The sequence below is a fragment of the Perca fluviatilis genome, chromosome 13 (assembly GCF_010015445.1).
Source record: "Perca fluviatilis chromosome 13, GENO_Pfluv_1.0, whole genome shotgun sequence".
Lineage (NCBI taxonomy): Eukaryota > Metazoa > Chordata > Actinopteri > Perciformes > Percidae > Perca > Perca fluviatilis.
This window is the reverse complement of record NC_053124.1, coordinates 23,696,819-23,716,020: the sequence shown is the minus strand read 5'-3', so window position 1 is coordinate 23,716,020 and position 19,202 is coordinate 23,696,819. Positions and strand designations below refer to the sequence as shown.

The window sequence follows — 19,202 nt, the reverse complement described above, 5'->3', positions numbered from 1 at the left end:
TCAGATTTTAATGTACTTTCCATAACAAGTACTTGACCTTTCACCCAGAGCCTTTCAGCGCTGTGTTTCCTCGATCTGTTCCTTCTTCTGGCCTAATGATGAAGACACATTCCTTCTTCCCATGCTCATTCTTGGATTTCACATTTGTTTTCTTGAAAACATAACAGCAGAGAGTGTGTGTGATAAAGACATACTGTATGTGAGATGTAGTGGGTGGATGAAAGACTTTTTACAGTCTGGTATAAAAAAAACAAAAAACTATCGCAATTCATTTTAATACATTTTAATACTGTCCATTTAGAGGCCAACAACAATTTTAATATGAGTGCACTGTTCAATCGGTGAAGTACTCTTATAAGGTTTCCGTTCTGGATGATTTGGCGACACCTCTGGTTGCTGGTGGTAATGCTAAGAACTCAGAATAATACAAGCATTCAAAATTATTCTTTTATCGATAACTGGGAGCTGCTCAAGATGATGAGCAACTTGTGTATTTCCTTAGTAGTATGGACATAATAAACATTTGCTGTCTTATTTATAAATTGCTGCTGCTATATGTGTACCTACTCAAATATACAAGGTGTGCATTCGCAGACTCTTGTCCTTTTGAATTTCGTTCAGTATGTGCATGCAGACTCTGCCACTGACGATGCTAACGACTTAATTGAGAGGTAAATTATGAATGTAAATACAATTAATGGCTGTAACAGAAATATTGGGTATGATTTGATGACAATATTAAGGTGCTTGGAAGACCTCTACCTCTATTAAGAAGAGGATGAAAACAACTATGAAGGTTTCTCTTGTCATGCTGATGGTTTTCTATTGTTGGTGGAGAGACAAAAGAAAGTTGAGAAGTAGACTATTAAAATACCTAGACATATACCTCCCTCGTGGCTACTTGTGATGTAGCACCTGTCATTGTACAGTATATAAGGGAGTAGAGTTGCATCTCAGGAGCAGATAAATTGAACACACGTTTAGTTTTTTGTGTCAACACACAGGCAAAAAGGCAGGTCAGCCACATGAGCCTGCAGTCAGCAGTGCCTGTAAACCGATCCTCATAGTCTAAGCACATCCTCTGAGCTGGGGTCCTTCTTCTGCCACACACACACACACACACACACACACACACACACACACACACACACACACACACACACACACACACACACACACACACTCGTTCGTGCACACATACTCACATTCCTCTGCAGGCTCTGCGAGGGGCAGGCGCAGAGTGTGCTGGAAGCTTAGAGCTGTTCTTCAGAGTGAGAGTCTCTCTCACTCTCCCCAGTCGTTAAGTCAGAGAGCAGAGGAGGAAGGGAAGGCAGAGAGACCAGGGGAGGTCTGACGACACCATCCCAGCTTGCCCTGCACCTATTTTAAATGCACAGATTGATACATGCATGCACACAGTCTGGCTTTGAATCACTGGAGGAACATCAAGATTTATAACCAAGCTGTCACTCTGCAAGACATGTCTGCAACTTCTCCTGCCAGGACAAAAACTTAAAGGAGCTTTGGAAATATAGCATGTGTAAGTGTCTGTGGTGAGAGAAGCAGTAGCTTTCAATGCTGGAGGTCCAATGTGAGGATGGATGACACAGGCTAACAATGTTCCTAACCACTTTCTGATCCAGCTTTAAAAGGGAACATCCAGCCTAACAAGGAAGAAGCAGCAGCTAAAGATACTAGAACCTAATTCACCTGCCACCTTGACCCCAGGCTTATATGATGCTGTGGTACAACTTTGGCCACCATATGCTCTCTCTGGCAGCACTTCTGGTGATTGTGAGCTGCGGAGGAGGGGAGCAACGGAGAGGGACGGAAACCAGCAGCACAGGTGGCAGCAGCAGCAGTAGTGGTAGCAGTAGCAGCAGCAGTAGTAGTGGAGGAAGTGGTAACAGTAACAGCAACAGACGCTATCATAAGATCCAGCATGGCCAGTGCACCTACACGTTCATCCTACCTGAGGGAGAGGGAGCCAGAGGAGGCTCCTGCAGGGAAGCGAAAGCTGGTGGCCCGCAGCACAACGCCAACTCTCTCCAGAGAGATGCTCCGCCACCTGAGCCTGAGTTTCCCAGCCAGAAGATCCAGCAGCTCGAGCACATTATGGAGAATTATACCCAGTGGCTACAGAAGGTAAGAAGGGTGGTTCGCAGTTTTAATGCAGCGCCAAACAAGGTTGACCAACAGAGTGGACCTACAGTCAGCTGTTTGATATTGCATCATGTTTTCCTAATGGCAGATCGAAATAGGAATGCAGTTGAATTTCCCTCTTATAATGAGATCCCTGTTGAAAAGGTTGGGTATTGAATCGCATCTGCAACAACCCTGCATGAGACCAGATCCATTTCTTTTATTGTGGTCACGCTGTAGTATATTTGTTGAGATATTTGTGTTTCCGTGGGTGTGTGGTCTTGCAGTGTCTGATGTGGCTTCTCAAGATAACTTGTTTTGGTTACTGGATGAGGCTCTCTGACTAAAACTGGGATGTGTTTGCTTTTTTCTTGTAGTCTACACATTGTTTGTCAAAGTGTTTGTAAGAAGGAGAATTTATGTGCTTTAGAGGTTGCGATTTTTTTATTTATTTTTTGTCTGGGTGATGCTGTGGGAGCGGTTGTCACAGAGATGCACAAATGTCAGTGAAAACATGCACAAGGAGGGTTAACTGGAAGGATTACGTCATGTGCTCTTCTGTTAGTCCTTGGTCTCATGGCAACCTCCTAAAATCATTGGATAAACTCAAAATTACATTGTGGTCAATTTGCAGGATGGCTGTATTTCTTTTATTATAATTTAACAATTTGTAGAAACAAAGCTTCTATCAGACAACACAATGTGTATTTAATAATCTAGAAGACCGAGTTGGCAGCACAATTTTATATTAACCCTGCTGGGCTGTTATGTAACAGTGTACTTTTTCTGAATTTAACTTTCTGTTCTGGATGTCTCACAGCTGTTTGATTGTTGTTTTTTTCTAGCCCCCACAGACTTGAACCGCTGTGTCTGTTGTCTGCTGCTCCATATCTGTCCAGCAAACGCATCTATTTTGTTCCTACATTTTATCTCTGTTTTTTCCGGAGTAAACTACCCTTTGAGTAAATTCCACAGATGTCTGACTGAGTTGCGCCGAGCGTTGGTCATAGAGCAGAGGTAGTTATGTCAGTCACCCCCTGTTCTCCAGTGGGCTGTCTCTTTAATGGCAGGAAGTCAGAGAAACCCCCCAGAGACACTCAGAGGAGGAAAAGACAGAGAAAGAGAATGCTCCCTTTATTTATTCAAGGACGTGTGAGTATAACTTGAACATCCAGACTTGCAAGAAATACATAAATAAACCTATTTGATTTTTGTATAGAATATAATCCTCATTTTATAGAGCTGATATGGTATGAAATGAGTCATGTTAATTACTCTTGAACAACCAAAATACAATTTATTAATAGTGCCACCGTGGTGTTTACTATGTTCAAATATGGTTCTACTGTAATGTTAATGAGTTGCAAATCATGAGGCTGTCACTGATGTGGCTTGGCAGGCACTCTGCTTTTCTAAGCTTTGAGACTTTGTGTCTCCAAAGAAAGCGAGACTCTCTCAATATCTCTCTGAATACATGAATCAAATAAACAGAATTCCAAATTTTGCAGAACAGGATCCTCAACTTTCCACAATATTGTTCAATAAGATTACCAGGTTCAATCTGTGATGTATTGCGTAACACTAATAGTTTATTTCTTGTCTACAAAGCAAATGCATGCACAGATAACACCTGATGGACTAGATGGATTACAGAGTAACTGGGGAATTGATTAACCTGAACTTCATCAATACCCCAAGTCTGTTCACTAGAAATCAGCGTGTCCTCCCAAATGTGTGTGAGCTTCTCTGCTGTGTGCCTGCTTTTCATTTACTCTCAGAAAGTAAACTTTTCACTCCTCAGGTTGGAGGAAATAGTCATTCCTCATCAATTACCCAGGCGTTGGTTACAGCATGTCAGTGAGATGTTGATTGAGTTTGTAATCAGGGAGGTGTAGTGTTGGAGGCTGCTCCACCCTCCTGCAAATTCAGATTATCTTACTAAACCACAGAGCAGATAGAAATCCAAGGAGGATCTTTTTGTTAAGCTTACAGGACAGAATCTGTGAAATATCAGCTGTGTGTGTGTGTGTGTGTGTGTGTGTGTGTGTGTGTGTGTGTGTGTGTGTGTGTGTGTGTGTGTGTGTGTGTGTGTGTACCTTTTTTATTTGGCAAAATAAATAAAAAGCTGCAAAATATTTGCTCGATGGTGTTTTAAGCCCCCAACGTCTCCTTCCAGGCAGCACTGCGGCTGGAAGGCGACGTTGGGGGGGCTTAAAACACTGATAAACAAAATATCTGCACTATGTTTCACCAATATGTGTTTATCTAATTAAAAAACATAAACACTTACACCTTTTTTTTTTATTGATGAGTTTCTACACCAATTCACTGTAAGTCTTAAAACCTGTGTGCGTTTCTGCATGGTTCACAAAAGCGATCTATGTGTCAAGAAAGGCCAGGGGTGAAATAACACCGGCTTTATCTTTGCTCAGTGGACCTCATCCGTCCGTGATAGTACAAGTGATACTATGAAAACACAGCGGCAGCGTTGGTAGACTGAAGGTTTGACTAATGAGACCTCTTGAGTAACTTTCTCCTCAGATGTGAAAAAAGGGAGTGTGTGGAAACGTCTACCATCACCACCAACACTATCATGCCTCTTTCCTGGTACTCTGGAGTTTTGCAGGGACGCAGACATTTCATTAAATTAATTTCAAATAGTATTTATGAAATTATATTTCATAAAAAAAAATCCAATATTAACAAGTTCATATTTTATGTAGTAGGTAGCGGATTATATTTAAAAATGTGTGATGATTCCCTGGATGCATGTCCTTTAAAAAAAATAAAGATAAAAGATTTGCACAAGAAAAGAATTGGTGTAGACATTTCAGAGGGGACACTTAAACACACAGTGGTAATTCAGCCTAATTGCACTGCATGGGGGGACATCAGGATGCAGTTAACATTTTTCATTGGACTGAAGATTAAGTGTCCTGGCCAGTCTATCTATCTTAATCATGCCAGCGTTTTTACTGATTGTCTAACAGAAAGCTTGCCCTGATGTGGCTCCAGCCAGCCCTGATGAAAGGGATGGACGGAGGAGACCGTTCCAGATAGCTCCCGTGCCTGGGTTCTCAGTCCAGTGTGGGGGGTAGACGCAGAGAGTGATGTAGAAAACAGCTGTTGGGGAAGCATTTTAAGACTGAGATCTTTCCTTTCTCAACCCAGGGTAGAGTATATGGACCCTGATAACATTCCTGACCAGTCAAAGGTGGCTTGAGTTTGTCCAAGAATTACTTCCCTGTTCTGCCTGCAAGGCGACTAGCCTTGGACAAGCTTGGATCTGACCTGCAGCAGGAAACGAGCTACTTTACACATACAACAATAACAATCAATAAAAAATATTTATCACTGTGCAATTTTGGGCCGTTCCAGACAAAAGTTGTCAATCGTTCGAGAAATCTTTCTAAAATGGTGGTCTTATATTGTACTGTGTGAGAGCTTCGTCGACCAAAAGACTTGCTGCGTTACAACTCTAATGGCATGTGCACACCAAGGCGAATTAAAATATTTGGATCATTTTTGTTTAATCGCGTTACTCACACTGCTCGTGTACCCACCAGTATAGAGCTGTAGGCACCAACAACATTTCTTTCCATATCAATATGGCGAAAATAACCACTATTGCTGCTTTGTACCTGCTGTGGAAGTCCCAGATATGTGGGAAAATCAAACGACGTCATGTCTGGATTAACAATATCATCTGGCGGAGAAAAAAGCATGTTAATGTTTACTGCCTTCTCCAGGAAGTAAATGTTATGTTTGGACGTCTGCTACTTCCACAGCTACTTGGAAGTACAGTTTTGAATCATGATTCCTATTTATTTGTAAAAAGTCTGAATTCATACTTTATCCGGTCTGTCCACAAGACAAGAAGCAAAGCACTTTTTAAATGCTTGTTATCCGGATGGAGTTGAGATCGTTCAGGGCTATGCTAACATTGGAGCTGCTCCATAAACACAACAACACATATATCATTTCAGAATTTATCAGGTAGTCCAACTTTCCTGCTTACATTTCCCAAAGAAGGCTCTTTTTATCATCTGGTCTCTGTCTAAATAATGAGGTACTATCGAGCTCTGAGTGCCCACAGACCACTACAGTAATGTGTTCCTCCATTTCTGCTTAAACGTCAGGACATCAGGAGATCCTAAACACTGATTGGCTTTCACGACACAACATTGCGCAAATTCCTCACTCAAGTTAAAATATTTTAACTCACGCAAATTTGCAGCGCGGCGCCAATGATGCGAATTTCGTGTCCTCGTCTAATGCTGAACTATTCCATTAAATCTTCAAATGGATTCTGCAACATGTAGGGCTGGTTATTGTTCCAAATGTTTGGGTACTAGTACTGATTCCATGCCTGAGTTTTGGTTGATACCAGTTTCCATAGCAATGCTTTTTTCAGAACCTTACTTAAATTTTTTTAAAACAAATATTAAGGACAATGTTTTCTGAACACAGTGAGCTACTGGAGCTTTCCCTAAATAAGAAATTAAGAAAAGTACAAACCTGGGCAATTAAGAATTCTATACCAGCTCTCGGTACTTGACCGCTTTAGACGTGTACCAAAAATGTTGGTATTGCGTTTAGAATCACTCTACTCTTGTGTAGCAAGTGACCTGATGAACAGATTGGTGTAATATGGCATTGTTTTTAGTGCTTGTTACTCTAGCTGTTGGGCTTCTGCTGAGCTGAAGGGCAATGAGGATCAGTCAAACCATTGTTTCTTGTTGGAAACATGAGTATGGATGGGTTATTTAAGATGAAGAAAAGGTTGCATTGTTCAAAACGATGAAGCATGCATCTCACAGCACATTCTGAGAATATCCTTTCTACTTCTCTAACATTTAAAGGACGATGACATTTTGGCACAGATGGAAGTTCAGCAAGCCAAATTCTGTTTCTATTCTTGGGAGTGAAAGTAATAGATCTTCTCATGTTCCTCCTGGTGGAGACAGTAGAAAGTGGTTCCGAGCAGTGTTTCTTGAGAAGGACGGCCTGTGCCAAACTAAGCTGTAGAACAAAGGGAGGGGGGGGTGAAACTATCGGCGGTGTCTTATCCATGTGAAATTCCCATCATTTTGCCTCTTGACGAACATGAATGTGCTGCATAAACAGTGGTTTAAAGGGATATACCGACATGTGGGCAGCAGCTTGTTTCCCTTCCATACTGGGAGTTCATACGAGAAAGGGTGAATATGTTTCTCTACTTAGTGCTATCAGAGGGCCACACAGCATGCCTGGGGATCCAAGGAGAAGCTATCTATTTTAGGGGTGACTGCCTCTATGAGAGTTTATTTTCACTGATAATGTGGGCCAAAACTAACAATCGGATGATGCAGAAAGGCAAGGAAATGCTCGGAGGAATAAAAAGCTCTTCCTTCCTGACCCCAAAAACTTGTAAAAAGGAAACCATGGAAATTGCTGAAGGACACTACAATAACAGCTTCCAGAAAAGTTGTCTCGGCCGCGCTTGCACTATGACTGAATGCGGAAAGGAAACAGAGCTCTGTGCTTAGCATGTCATGGGAATAGGGAAAAACATTACGGCCTCTATTTCCACATGGACGTGAAAACGGAGCCCAACATTGTTAATGTTCCTGATTTTCAGGAAAAGGGGCATTTAGTAGTTTTGTCACGCTCAATATGGCAAGCCACTTTGTTTTGAGACCCCCTTTTTTCCAGAACTCAGATTTCAATGCAGCCAGTGGCCCCAAACATGCTGGAGGTTTTGATATTGGACAGACAGGTATTGTACACCTATGTCTCTTTAAAGCTCAATAAATGAAGCAGTAAATTTCTCGGTAATTTCATTGCGTCTTGAATCTGTCTAGTTTACCTTATTGCCGCTATAATGCAAGCATGTGGTTCCTTTTCCATCACTCATCCAAGTGAATTGCTCTCTGGTGGGCACTTTATAGGGGATTTATTTTTGTTTTAATTATAAGGTTATACATTTGGCAAAATGTATGCAGGATTTATGATATCCCTTCTGAAAACATTGTTGCTTGAAACCTTGTAGCTTGGCACCCACTGATGCATCTGTGGAATAAATTGTGAGCTTCCTCTGATAGCTTTGTGTTTCCAAGTGCCCTCGAGTACATTCACTCCTGTAATGGAGCTAATTTTTCTTCATTTGGTTGCCGGAGGTTTAATGAATGTCAGTGCTCTGCAGCGTGTCACTCAGGTACACTGTAAACCAATAAGCAACGCCTAAACAAAAAAAAAAAAAAACAAAAAAACTAAAAAAAAACAAAAAAAAAATACACAACCACACATAAATAATATATTACACATTAAATTTTACAACAACCCCACCACAAAACAAGTGAAAAAAAAATAAAAATAAAAAAACATGAAAACCTTAATCTGTAACCCAAACAAAACATTTGTTTAACTCTGTCGCCCACTGCTAGCCTAGCTTAGCACATGTTGTACAAATCACAACATTAAATAGAGAAAATGTTGGCGTTATTTTGTCACTATTGACATAGAGAAAACCCAACTGTGCTAAGCTAGGCATGGGTGCGTCAGACAGAATACGACACGCACTGAAGATACATGTATGGACTTATCTAACTCTGGGGATACTGAATAAATCCCAATAATACCGTATTGGACTATAAGTAGCACTTTTTCCTACTTTGGCTGGTCCTGTGACTTGCGACTTGTATATCAAAATATATATAATTTAACATGTTTTTAAATGTTAATTCATACTGAACACATTACCATCTACAGCCCAAGAGGCTCTATGCTTGTGACAACTAGAATCTGCTCCTAAAGACAACTGAGAAGAAAAGAGATAAACTGCAGGTAGTAAAATATGCAGCAAAGGTACCAGCAAAAATGACAGAAACTAACGGCGAAAATCTTATCAATGAAGAAACAAAAAACTAATCGCTAAGCTGAAAGCAAACCAAGACGAGTCACACAGGCTAACACCTGTGGGAGTGCACGGTGCAGTAACGAGTTGTCTGTGTGCTATGTATAGTAATAACTGTTAGTGTTACGTTCTGACCCACTACACCTGTTGTTCTGGGTGCTATTGTGTAGTTTTGATTTTGTGAATACATTTCTAAATAAATCACTTATAGTCCGGTGTATATTTTCTCCAGCGATTTTTGACGATGCGACTTATACTCGGGCACTTATAGTCCGGGAAAATACGGTAGGCATGTTTCTTTAAGGCCCTAGGAAATAAATATTTATCACACATCTGATATTGACCAACAACTAATCAGATAGTCAGGAAAATAATCGGAGTAATCAAACAATAATACCAAAATGAAGTTATGTTCGTTACAGCTATAAAGAAAAACACTGCTTTTGGCTTCTTGCTAATTCCTGAGTAAAGGCGACAAGGCAGCAATTTGGATGAAATTTCAAATATTCTATAGAGTTTAAGAACATTTTCACTAAAACTCTAAAATGTAAATGTTTTACAAACCATATCAAATGCACAGTGAAATGTGAGTCATCTTGCGCCCACAATGGTTAAGAAACATTAAACATACAAACATTAGCGTTCTTTGATTATATTAATGAGAACAAAGGCATATTGAGTAGTTTGGGCCTATTGGCTGAACACCTGCAGTAGTGCAGTCTTTTGAGGCATTATTTAGACAAAGGAGATAACTGAACAGCTTTTATAATCTACCCTCAGCCTTCAGATAGTTTCTACATCATTAATCATCTGAGGCTGCAACCTCGGGATAGTTACCACTCTAACCAGTTAATCTTTAGATGAATTCAAAGTGTTGGTCAGTGCTTTGGGATAGCGGGTAGATAGATCACTCCACAGATACCAGGAACATCGCCAAGTCTGGGAAGGCTGACCGCATCACTCAATGACGACAGTGATTCTCACAGGGTGGTAGTGGACTGGACTTGCGTCATGGTCACGATGAAGTAATGAGCCCACTGCAACACCATCAACTCTGCTCATCAACTCATCTGAATGAATGAAAAAAGAATACTAATCACAAACTAACACATGGAACAGACAGATACATTTTTCTTTCCTTAACCAAGTCCCATTGAAATCAATACCACTTTTACAAAAGAACCGCTCATTGTAAGAGTGAAAACATAAGATCCATGTTCTGCACACATGAATCAGCAAATACCAGAAATCTAAGTGCTGACGAACAAACATTTACAAGAAAATGTTTACTGACATTGAAAAATGTTAGTATTTACAGTTAATAACACAGCAAATCTGTTAGTGACTTAAGGAGACTCACTGTGCAGGTTCTTAAACATCAGAGACGTCCTCACGCAATACACAGGAAGACGTGGAGAACAGTAGTGCGCTTGGTGTGTATGTCATGGATTTCCTATTCAGATAAAACAAATTGCATATACGAAGAGTTTACATAAAGATTTTAAACAGTCCAAACAGACATATGTCACAAATAACCTGTTACATCTTTAATGCAATCAGACAAATGGCAAACAAAGACTAATTGCAAATCAAACTCATTCAATCATTACCTGTTCAATGTTCTACTGGTTCAACCTATGAAATGTGTAAAATCTATTACCTGTTCATCGTGGATTTTTAAAATTTCAAGAGCATCTGCTGTCTCCAGTTTTGATGCCTCGTCTGAATAAGTCATCAGGAAGATAGTCAAGCTCAGCATAGCACTGTTGGGCAGCTGATTTGTAACGCTGACTCTGCATACAACTACATAGAAATAACAGCCAGGGAGAATACAGCAACAACACTTATTAAAAAACATCAATTTGAAAATCTTGCACACATCATAAACAAAATATCAAAATGAGTAAGAATCACAATTTTCACTTTAAAGAGAGAGCTGATCATATTACCTACTCTATTTTAAGAAGCAGAGGCCAATGGTGGGGACACACAGGCTGTGGGAATGCACACCACCCCCACGAAAAATACAATAAGTAAAAAGATTATATATACAAACACAATATTGTTACTTAAATACAGCAAACACTAGATCAAACGCAAGTAAAAAACAATGATGTGTGTATGTGAGGGATTGGGTTACACACAAAACGCGAAAAACAACAAAAATTTAAGAGGGGGTAAAATAACCCCCCAATCTCATAAATCAAATTAAAAAAAACCATTTATAAATTGTTAAAAACCCCATAATATACTAAACCACAACAAAAACATACTGTAAAAAACACCATTTAACACTACACACACAAAACTGTTAAGTAAATGAGAAAGCTCCTCCAGCAGCGTGAAGCAAACAAGTAGAATGACACACTACACTCTCACACAAACAAGAGCTACTAGGCTTTATTTGTGATAAAACAGCAACAAAACTCTACATACTTGTTCTACTCAACATTTTCTAACACCACTAACGGGAAGCGTATTACATTCATCGTGCATTCGGAGTGGTTGTGGTAGCTATGCTATGCGAGCGTAACGTCAAAGTCCTTCTAAATAGTCTCTGGTACGTTAGCTAAGTGGCTAGCTAGCTCTTTAGCAGCTAACCTATATCTGACAAGTTAATCCCTACAAGACTCCGTGATAAGCCAGTGAAGGGGGGGCTTGGAGAAGGTCAGCTCTCTGAGACAAACACATACAAAATGTATAAAAGAAGTAAACGAATGAATATTACATTCAAAACTACAGTAACCAGTGACCTGATTGCTGCTGCGTGGGTAGTTTCTGCACCCTACTGTCTGCTGCTTCCCCTTCGTTGTTCAAACTTTTCTTCTTGTGCCAAAGGCGTAATAGTGTAGTGTGCAAATCGCCACCTTCTGCGCAGGTACGATTAACTCTCCATACAAAATTATCCTGCAGCTGCTTAAATAAAAAAAAAAATATATATACATTAACTGATGAAGCAAAAAATAAATACTTTTGTCCTTCACTAATGTCTAATCACAACCATTTGCTATTGCAATTTATTTATTATATATTTTACTTATTTGGAAAGACTTGAATTTTATTGTATTTTAACTGTGCTATATAATTCAGTTTATTTAAATCATCCTATTTTAACAATAATACAACTTTATCATTCTTAGTATGTTATTACTCAATTCTATTACATTGTACTTAAGTTATTTTTAGTTATGCTTATTATACACAAAATAGTTCCATTTAATCAAAAATATTAGTTAACAATACTCAAAAGAAGAACATGTTACACCAACACAAAATTAAGTTAGTAGAACTTGTTCTAAAACTTTGAGTATACACTACTTAATCTATTTAATTACTTTGAACGTTCGGGTTTACAGTGTATGGAAGTGACCGGTTTTTAATTGATTTTTTTTTTTTTTATAAACATGTATTTATTGAATTTTAACAGTTTACAAAAATACATGTTGATACATTTAACAAAGCATATAACAGTCAAACTATAAAAGAATCCACTCCCCCCACCCAAAAGGAAAAATCAATAGTTAAAAAAAAAAAAAAAAAAACTGGGTAACTACATTATATAATCATACACAGCTTAGCATCACATGGTTAAGGAGGTATCGACAGTTAGGGACATATCGCCTTCAAGTTTCCAGAGTTTCCTCGACTTCACAGTTTTCCAAGAATAAAAGAAAGGGATTCCAGATCTCTTTGAATTCAGCTGATTTTTTTTCATTGTGTATGTTAACTTTTCAAGGATAAGGCATGCTGATAGTTCTTTCAGCCAGCGACCAACAGAAGGGCTCTTGACATCTTTCCAACATAGAGAAATCAAGCGTCTAGCTTGTACTAAACAAAGTCTGTAATTTTGCTCTTTTTGCTGTTTAACATACAGTCCTTTGGATACAAATTAAGAATGCAAAGTGCAGGATTGTCAGGCACTGGATTTAAGGTAATCTTAGAAATACATTTTAAAACTTCATTCCAGAACTTTCGTATCTCAGGGCAGTCCCACAGACAATGAAATAAGGTGCCCTTTTCGACATTACATTTAACACAGATATCCGGAATATTTGGATTCATCTTATTCAGTCTTTCCGGAGTAACATAAGTCCTCATAATCCAATTATATTGAATCAGTTTGAGATGGGTATTTATTGTTAGGAGTTGTGCTCTAGAGCACACCTCTGTCCAGTCCTCCTCTGAGATATCTGTTTGTAAGTAATTTATCCATTGAGTTTTCTTATGCTCAGTAGAGTCTTTATGGTTTTTCACCAGAATGTTATAGAGTAAGGATATCTGACCCTTGCCAGTACACTGCTAGGTTTTCTAACATGGACAAGTGGTTTCTCACAAAGGGGTTATCAGTGAGCCGCTTCAGTTTTTTGACAGATGCAGAGTATAAATAAGTGTCAAGTCGCTGGCCTTTAGTGCAGATACTTTCAATTTGCACCCATGGTAAGTAAGGTTCAGGCGAAAACCAGTACATTGCAGCTCTAATTTGAGCAACCAAAAAGTACCATTGTAAATTGGGTAATTGTAACCCTCCTCTCTCATAAGGCAGGTAAAGAAGTGACAGTCTCAACCTTGACCTCCTGTTATTCCAAATAAACTTAGTAAATAGTTGCTTCATTTTGGAGAAGAACTGTGGCGGCGGGGGTAAAGGGATGAATTGAAATAGGTATAAAAATTTTGGTAGAATATTCATCTTGATTATATTCATTAGGGCTTTGACTTTTGCCCAAAAATCATATTCGAAGTTCGTTCGTTTGTTTATTAATATTAATATTCGAATATATTTGAATATTTATTAATAATATTTTGACCATTAAATGCTTTCAGTTAAAAAAAAAATTAAAAGTCAGACCCTGGATTAAACACAAACAGTATGCTTTCGACAGGAAGTTCTGAGCTTTCACCGTAGCCAACGTAAGTGGTCTGATGTTTATACTCGTGTACTGGTGTGTGCGTCGAGCAAGTGTGTGTGGGCGGTGTTGCCAACTTAGCGACTTTTTTTTCACAAAAGCGACTAGCGACAAATCTGGCGACTTTCTGTAGAAAAGACAGCGACTTTCTGTAAAATAAAAAAGAGTCGCCAGTATTGTCCAGCGAGCCGCCATGTATTTCTCTCCTGTGGCCGCCGAAACAGTCACCTTTCTCTTCTGTTCTGTGTCTGAGGAGCAGCCCCTCCCCCCCTTTGTGCAGCAGCACTGAGTAGGCAGGTAGGAAGGTGAGAAGGGACAGAGTGTGTGGCTGGTGTAGGTAGGAGAGACAACGGAACGCGACGGGAGAAAGACGCCGCTGAGCTGGCCTGGCCCTGGGCCAGCCAGCCTTTTTTGAGAATTAGGGGGGAATGCACCGCTACCGAGCCACGGCCGAGAGACGTGCGTTGCCGCGACGTGTAGTTACATTTTGAAATGCTTGAAAAAGCCTCGTAATCTGAACTGAAAACAACGTTTACAAGCAAACACATTTACAAAAAATAATGCCCATAACAGGTTCGAATATTAAGGGCTGGCTAATATTCGTTCGAATATCATTATTTTTTTTAATATTCGAATGATATTCGAATAACGAAGTTCGGAGTCAAAGCCCTAATATTCATACGCCCTAAAAGGGAGATTGGCATTGATGACCAGCTATTCATGGATTCAATTACTGTAGAAATCATAGGATCATAGTTACAGGATACTAAATCTTTAATGGTTGGGGTAATGGTGATACCGAGATATTTAAATCCATTTACCGCATTATTGAAAGGGTGGTTTATCACCGGATTTATTCCCTCCCGCTTATTCAAGAACATAATAGAGGATTTTGTTTCGTTTACTTTAAAGCCTGAAAATTTCCCGAATGTGTCATATACGATGTGCAATTGGTAGGGGACTTATTGGGTTTCAAAATAAGTGTTATCAGCGCGCTCCTCAGGGAATCTGGAAGACAACCCTGTTGAAAGGCCTCCTCATACATAGCTAAAAGGGGTTCAATTAATTTATCTTTAAATATCTTGTAGATATCAACTGGAAGACCGTCAGGGCCTGCGGCTTTACCTCCTCTCATATTAGTAATGGCGCCAGCAATTTTTGAGGCATCCAGTTTCTTATCCAATTGTTCTTTAAAATCGTCTGATATGGGAGGAATATAAAGATCATCCAGGAACTCAGATTGTGTTTCCAGATTCCCTGGGGATTCGGATGAATATAATATTTTATAGTAGATGGAGAAAGTATCATTAATTTCCTGTGGGTCTGTTGTTATTGCTCCACTCTGTTTGAATTGCAGTAATTGCCCTGTCTGCATCTAATTTCTTTATTCGCCAGGCTAACAATCTCCCCGGTTTTTCACCTTGATCATAGTAACTCTGTTTGAGCCGGATTAAACTATTTTCTGCTTTCCTCGTATTGGGCTTTAAGTAACTTTAATTCTTGTTTTATTTTTGTGGAGCCATCCAAAAAGGCCTCTCTTTCCAATTGTCTAATTTTGTGGTCAAGCACATTAATTTTCAACTTGAGTTTGTTTGTTTTTGAACTGGTGTAAGATATGATCATGCCTCTGATGTATGCCTTAAAGGACTCCCATCTGACAATAGCAGAGGTCTCATCTGTATTTGTATTGAAGAACGACTCAATTTGGGTATCTAAAAATTGCAGGAAATTCAAATCAGAAAGCCATCTGGGATGAAATCTCCATCAAGGAGTCCCTTTAACTACCCCTTGAGCTCTATATACAAGTGAAGTAGGGGAGAGTTCTGACAGCAGTATGCTGTTATAGTTACATTCTATCACAGAAAAAAGAAAAGAGAGGGAAAAAAAAAAAAAAAAATTTATGTGTGTGAAAAAAAAAACGAAAAAAAAAAAAAAAGAGAATTCTAATGTATTTGGGTTAAGTCTCCTCCAGGGGTCACACAAATTCAGATCATTTATATACTGTAACAGTTTCTTCCTATGTTGTATATGAGAGGAATCCATCCCAGTTGACCGATCCAATTTAGGATCTAAAGTGCAGTTGGAATCACCTGCTATAAGAGCCTTCCTTGGGAGAGAAGCCATTAATAAAAATAAATTTTCAAAGAATTTGGGATTGTCTTCGTTTGGGGCATATACATGAATCATGTTTATCTTCTCATTTATCAATGTACCCTGGACAATCAGGTACCTACCCCCCATGTCATGGATGACGTTGTCCACTTTTAAGGGTATCAATTTATGGATCAGGATCATCACCCCTCGGGTGTGTGATAAGTAGGAGGCTGATGTTACATGCCCTGGCCATCTCCTTTTTATCTTTATCACTTCATCTGACAATAAATGGGTTTCTTGGAGATATACAATTAACGATTTGAGTTGTTTAACCCTACTGAGGATTTGCTTAATTTTAGCCAGCTTCACCTCTAACATTCCAGGATATAAACTTCAAATTTAGATTAGAAAACATATAAAATAAAGTCAAGCAAAAACGGTTTCAACCAGGCCACATATGACTGTAATCTCGTTCTTAAAACAATTGGAGTGTATGCCGTTATCCCGAATTGCAAAATAAAATGTACATTTGTAACCCCTAAACTTAATCCCAGCACTGTCTCCCCAAACGAGACTGCTTACCTTCCCTGGTAGCATTAAGAGCGAGCTAGACGCTCAACTGATCCACTAACAACGAGGAGCAGTTATAACTGATAAATCACACACTAACTCCCGCTCACAATCTGCTTAATGCAATAAGCGAACAAAATATACGATATATGCATATGCGCATCTGTCTGTGTGGGATTAAAACCACGTCAGCGTAACCACGTATGACAATCAGGTGCAGCCTGGTAAAGCATCGTTACAGTACCTTTTCTTAGTAGGTGGATAAACAAAGTTCAGGTTAAATGATCACATCGTCTGCTGCCGTTAAAAAGTCCCGTCACTGACAGAGGTCCTCACAGTGTAATCCCGTTAGCTAGCCGTGGCCAACTTGCTAGGTGTCCAATTCTTTAATAAACGATTCCACACCTGCAGGATCAGCAAATATGCGAGGTTTCCCTCCGTGGAGCAGCTTGAGTTTAGCAGGGTAAATGATACCGTAGTCTATCTTCAGGTCCCATAGTCGTTGTTTCACATCATCAAATCGCTTTCTTTTCCTGTGCAGTTCAGTGGAGATGTCTTGGAAAAGCATGACATGGTGGCCTTCATACGTGATCTTGCCCTTCTTTTGGCTGCCTGCATGACTCGGATCTTGTCTCGGAAGTTTAAAAACTTCAGTATCATGACTCGCGGAACAGAGGATTGTGGCGCACCTGGTAGTCTGAGCTCTTTCGATAATCAGCGGGGCAGGAAAGGTTTCGGGTCCCAGGACTTCGGGTAGCCACTTCCAGAAAAGCAGCTGCATCGCCTTTTTTCAACTTTCTCCGGGAGATTGACCAGTCTGAGATTCGAACGACGGCTCCTGTTTTCCAGGTCATCCACCTTAGAGGTGAGCTCAGACACCTGCTTCTCCAGTATCGTGATTCTGGTTTTCTCATTAGCGATATCATCCTCCATGTCACCAATACGGTTCTCTGCTTGTTCCAGTCTCCCTGAAAAGTCTTTAAAGTCTGACTTAATCTCGTTGATTGCGGTCAAAACTCCGTCAAATTTGGAGCTGAAGTCATTTTTCAGGGCATGCTAGCATCTTCGCCTGTTTCTTCGAGCCGGTCAGCCTTGTTCTGAGCCTTTTTTTGATGACCCGAGTTGGGTTTTGATTGTTTGGTTGACATGTCTTAGATTACAGATGCACTAAACTTAAGTTTGGTGAAGGAGTGCGTTCACTTTTAACTCAGGATAAGTACATTTAGCAGATTCCTACGGAGAGCTCAAAAATGTGACCGCTCAGAGCCGCGCCATAGCCACTCCCCCTGTTAGGCCACTTTGAGGAAGCAAAACACGTTATAAACACAAAATTGACAAATCTTATAACCGCACGGGGCTACTTTAGCCTTAATTTAGAGTCTTGTCTCAGGGTCCTCGTTGAATGTGAGTCCAATAGTCACTCTCTTTTAGCTCTGATCTGGTCTCCACCAACTCCAGAGGTAAGTATCAGACTTCAAGCTAAATACGCCAACATGTTTACTAGCGGGTCGCTTACTTGCACAGAAGCGAGAAGTGAGAAATGATCAGCCTTGCCTAATAATTTGATCCATCGTTGTTATAAAAATTTTAAATATAGCTGTAGCGTATTATAAATGTGAGTGCCCTGCAATGATATTGAAATATTTTATTCTACAGTGGCATTTCAATATTTTCTTTATAAAATGGCTGAAACAGCAAAAGCTTTTTACAAGGGAATGAGTATAAATAATATTATTTAGGGCAGGCAAGTGGAAGTCATTAGTACTGAGAGTGTAAGTTATGGTCAGAAGAGTTGCCAAAAGCACAAGGTTCATGGCTGTATCTCTGCCGCTGCTAAGATTGAGTGATTGTGAGCCAAATATGAGATAGTAATAGCTTTGATAGAGCGAAACATTAGACATTACAGTCAATCTGAGTGTGCAGTCAGTAGGAAAGTAATGTGGTGTTATCACAGCCTGCAGCAAATCACACAACTGTGTTTGGACCTATTTCAGTCTTAGAACCGACTGTTATCTTTGTTGTATTTTTGTTTTAAAATGACTTGATAAACGGAGCAGATGATAATATTACTCACCCGTATCTGCTGCTATTTATTTTTCTCCAGCCTTCAGGTTCATTTAGGTTGTGCACTGTAAATCAAGGTTTGATAAAGGTCAGGGGAACTGAAATGGCATTAAAAATAAAATAAAAAACGTTTGAGAAATTGAGCTCCTCGCGATGGTTACCGCAGAACGTTTACACATTGTGGATTTACAATAACGTGTCAGTCACTGTCTTATTTTTGTTTTTTTACAGCTGCTTTACTTCCAGGAAAAGATAACAGCAAGAAAACATGCATGTCAAGTGTTGCTGGCTCTGGCAGGGAGCAGGAGAATAAAAAATCAGAAGTTGTAATGCTCTCGCAACATGCCTCAATTAATGTTCATCAAATTTAGAAGTTTACTGTAAGTCGTGTTGTTTGATCCCCTTGTATCTCTATATGTTAATTTTGTAAAGTGGGGAGAAAAATTCCTGAAGCCTCCCCCCATGCTGTCTCTGAGGCCGGCTCTCCCCGCAGTGTCTCTTTCACTCTCCCCGACAGATGTTGCTTTTTGAGT

At 39.7% G+C, this 19,202-nt stretch overlaps 1 protein-coding gene across 2 annotated transcripts in view; it reads left to right on the top strand.

Annotated features, from left to right (window-relative positions):
- The first annotated feature begins 1,260 nt into the window (after window positions 1-1,260).
- angpt1 (angiopoietin 1) overlaps window positions 1,261-19,202 on the top strand; it is a 72,849-nt gene continuing 54,907 nt past the window's right edge. Inside the window, exon 1 of one of the 2 annotated variants that reach the window (XM_039820569.1) lies at window positions 1,261-2,145. In XM_039820569.1, the coding sequence (XP_039676503.1) occupies window positions 1,735-2,145 (411 nt within the window). In that variant the 5' untranslated portion in view covers window positions 1,261-1,734. Of the gene's footprint in view, window positions 2,146-3,163; window positions 3,295-19,202 lie in introns of those variants that run through there. The other variant, XM_039820570.1, reaches the window with a different exon arrangement.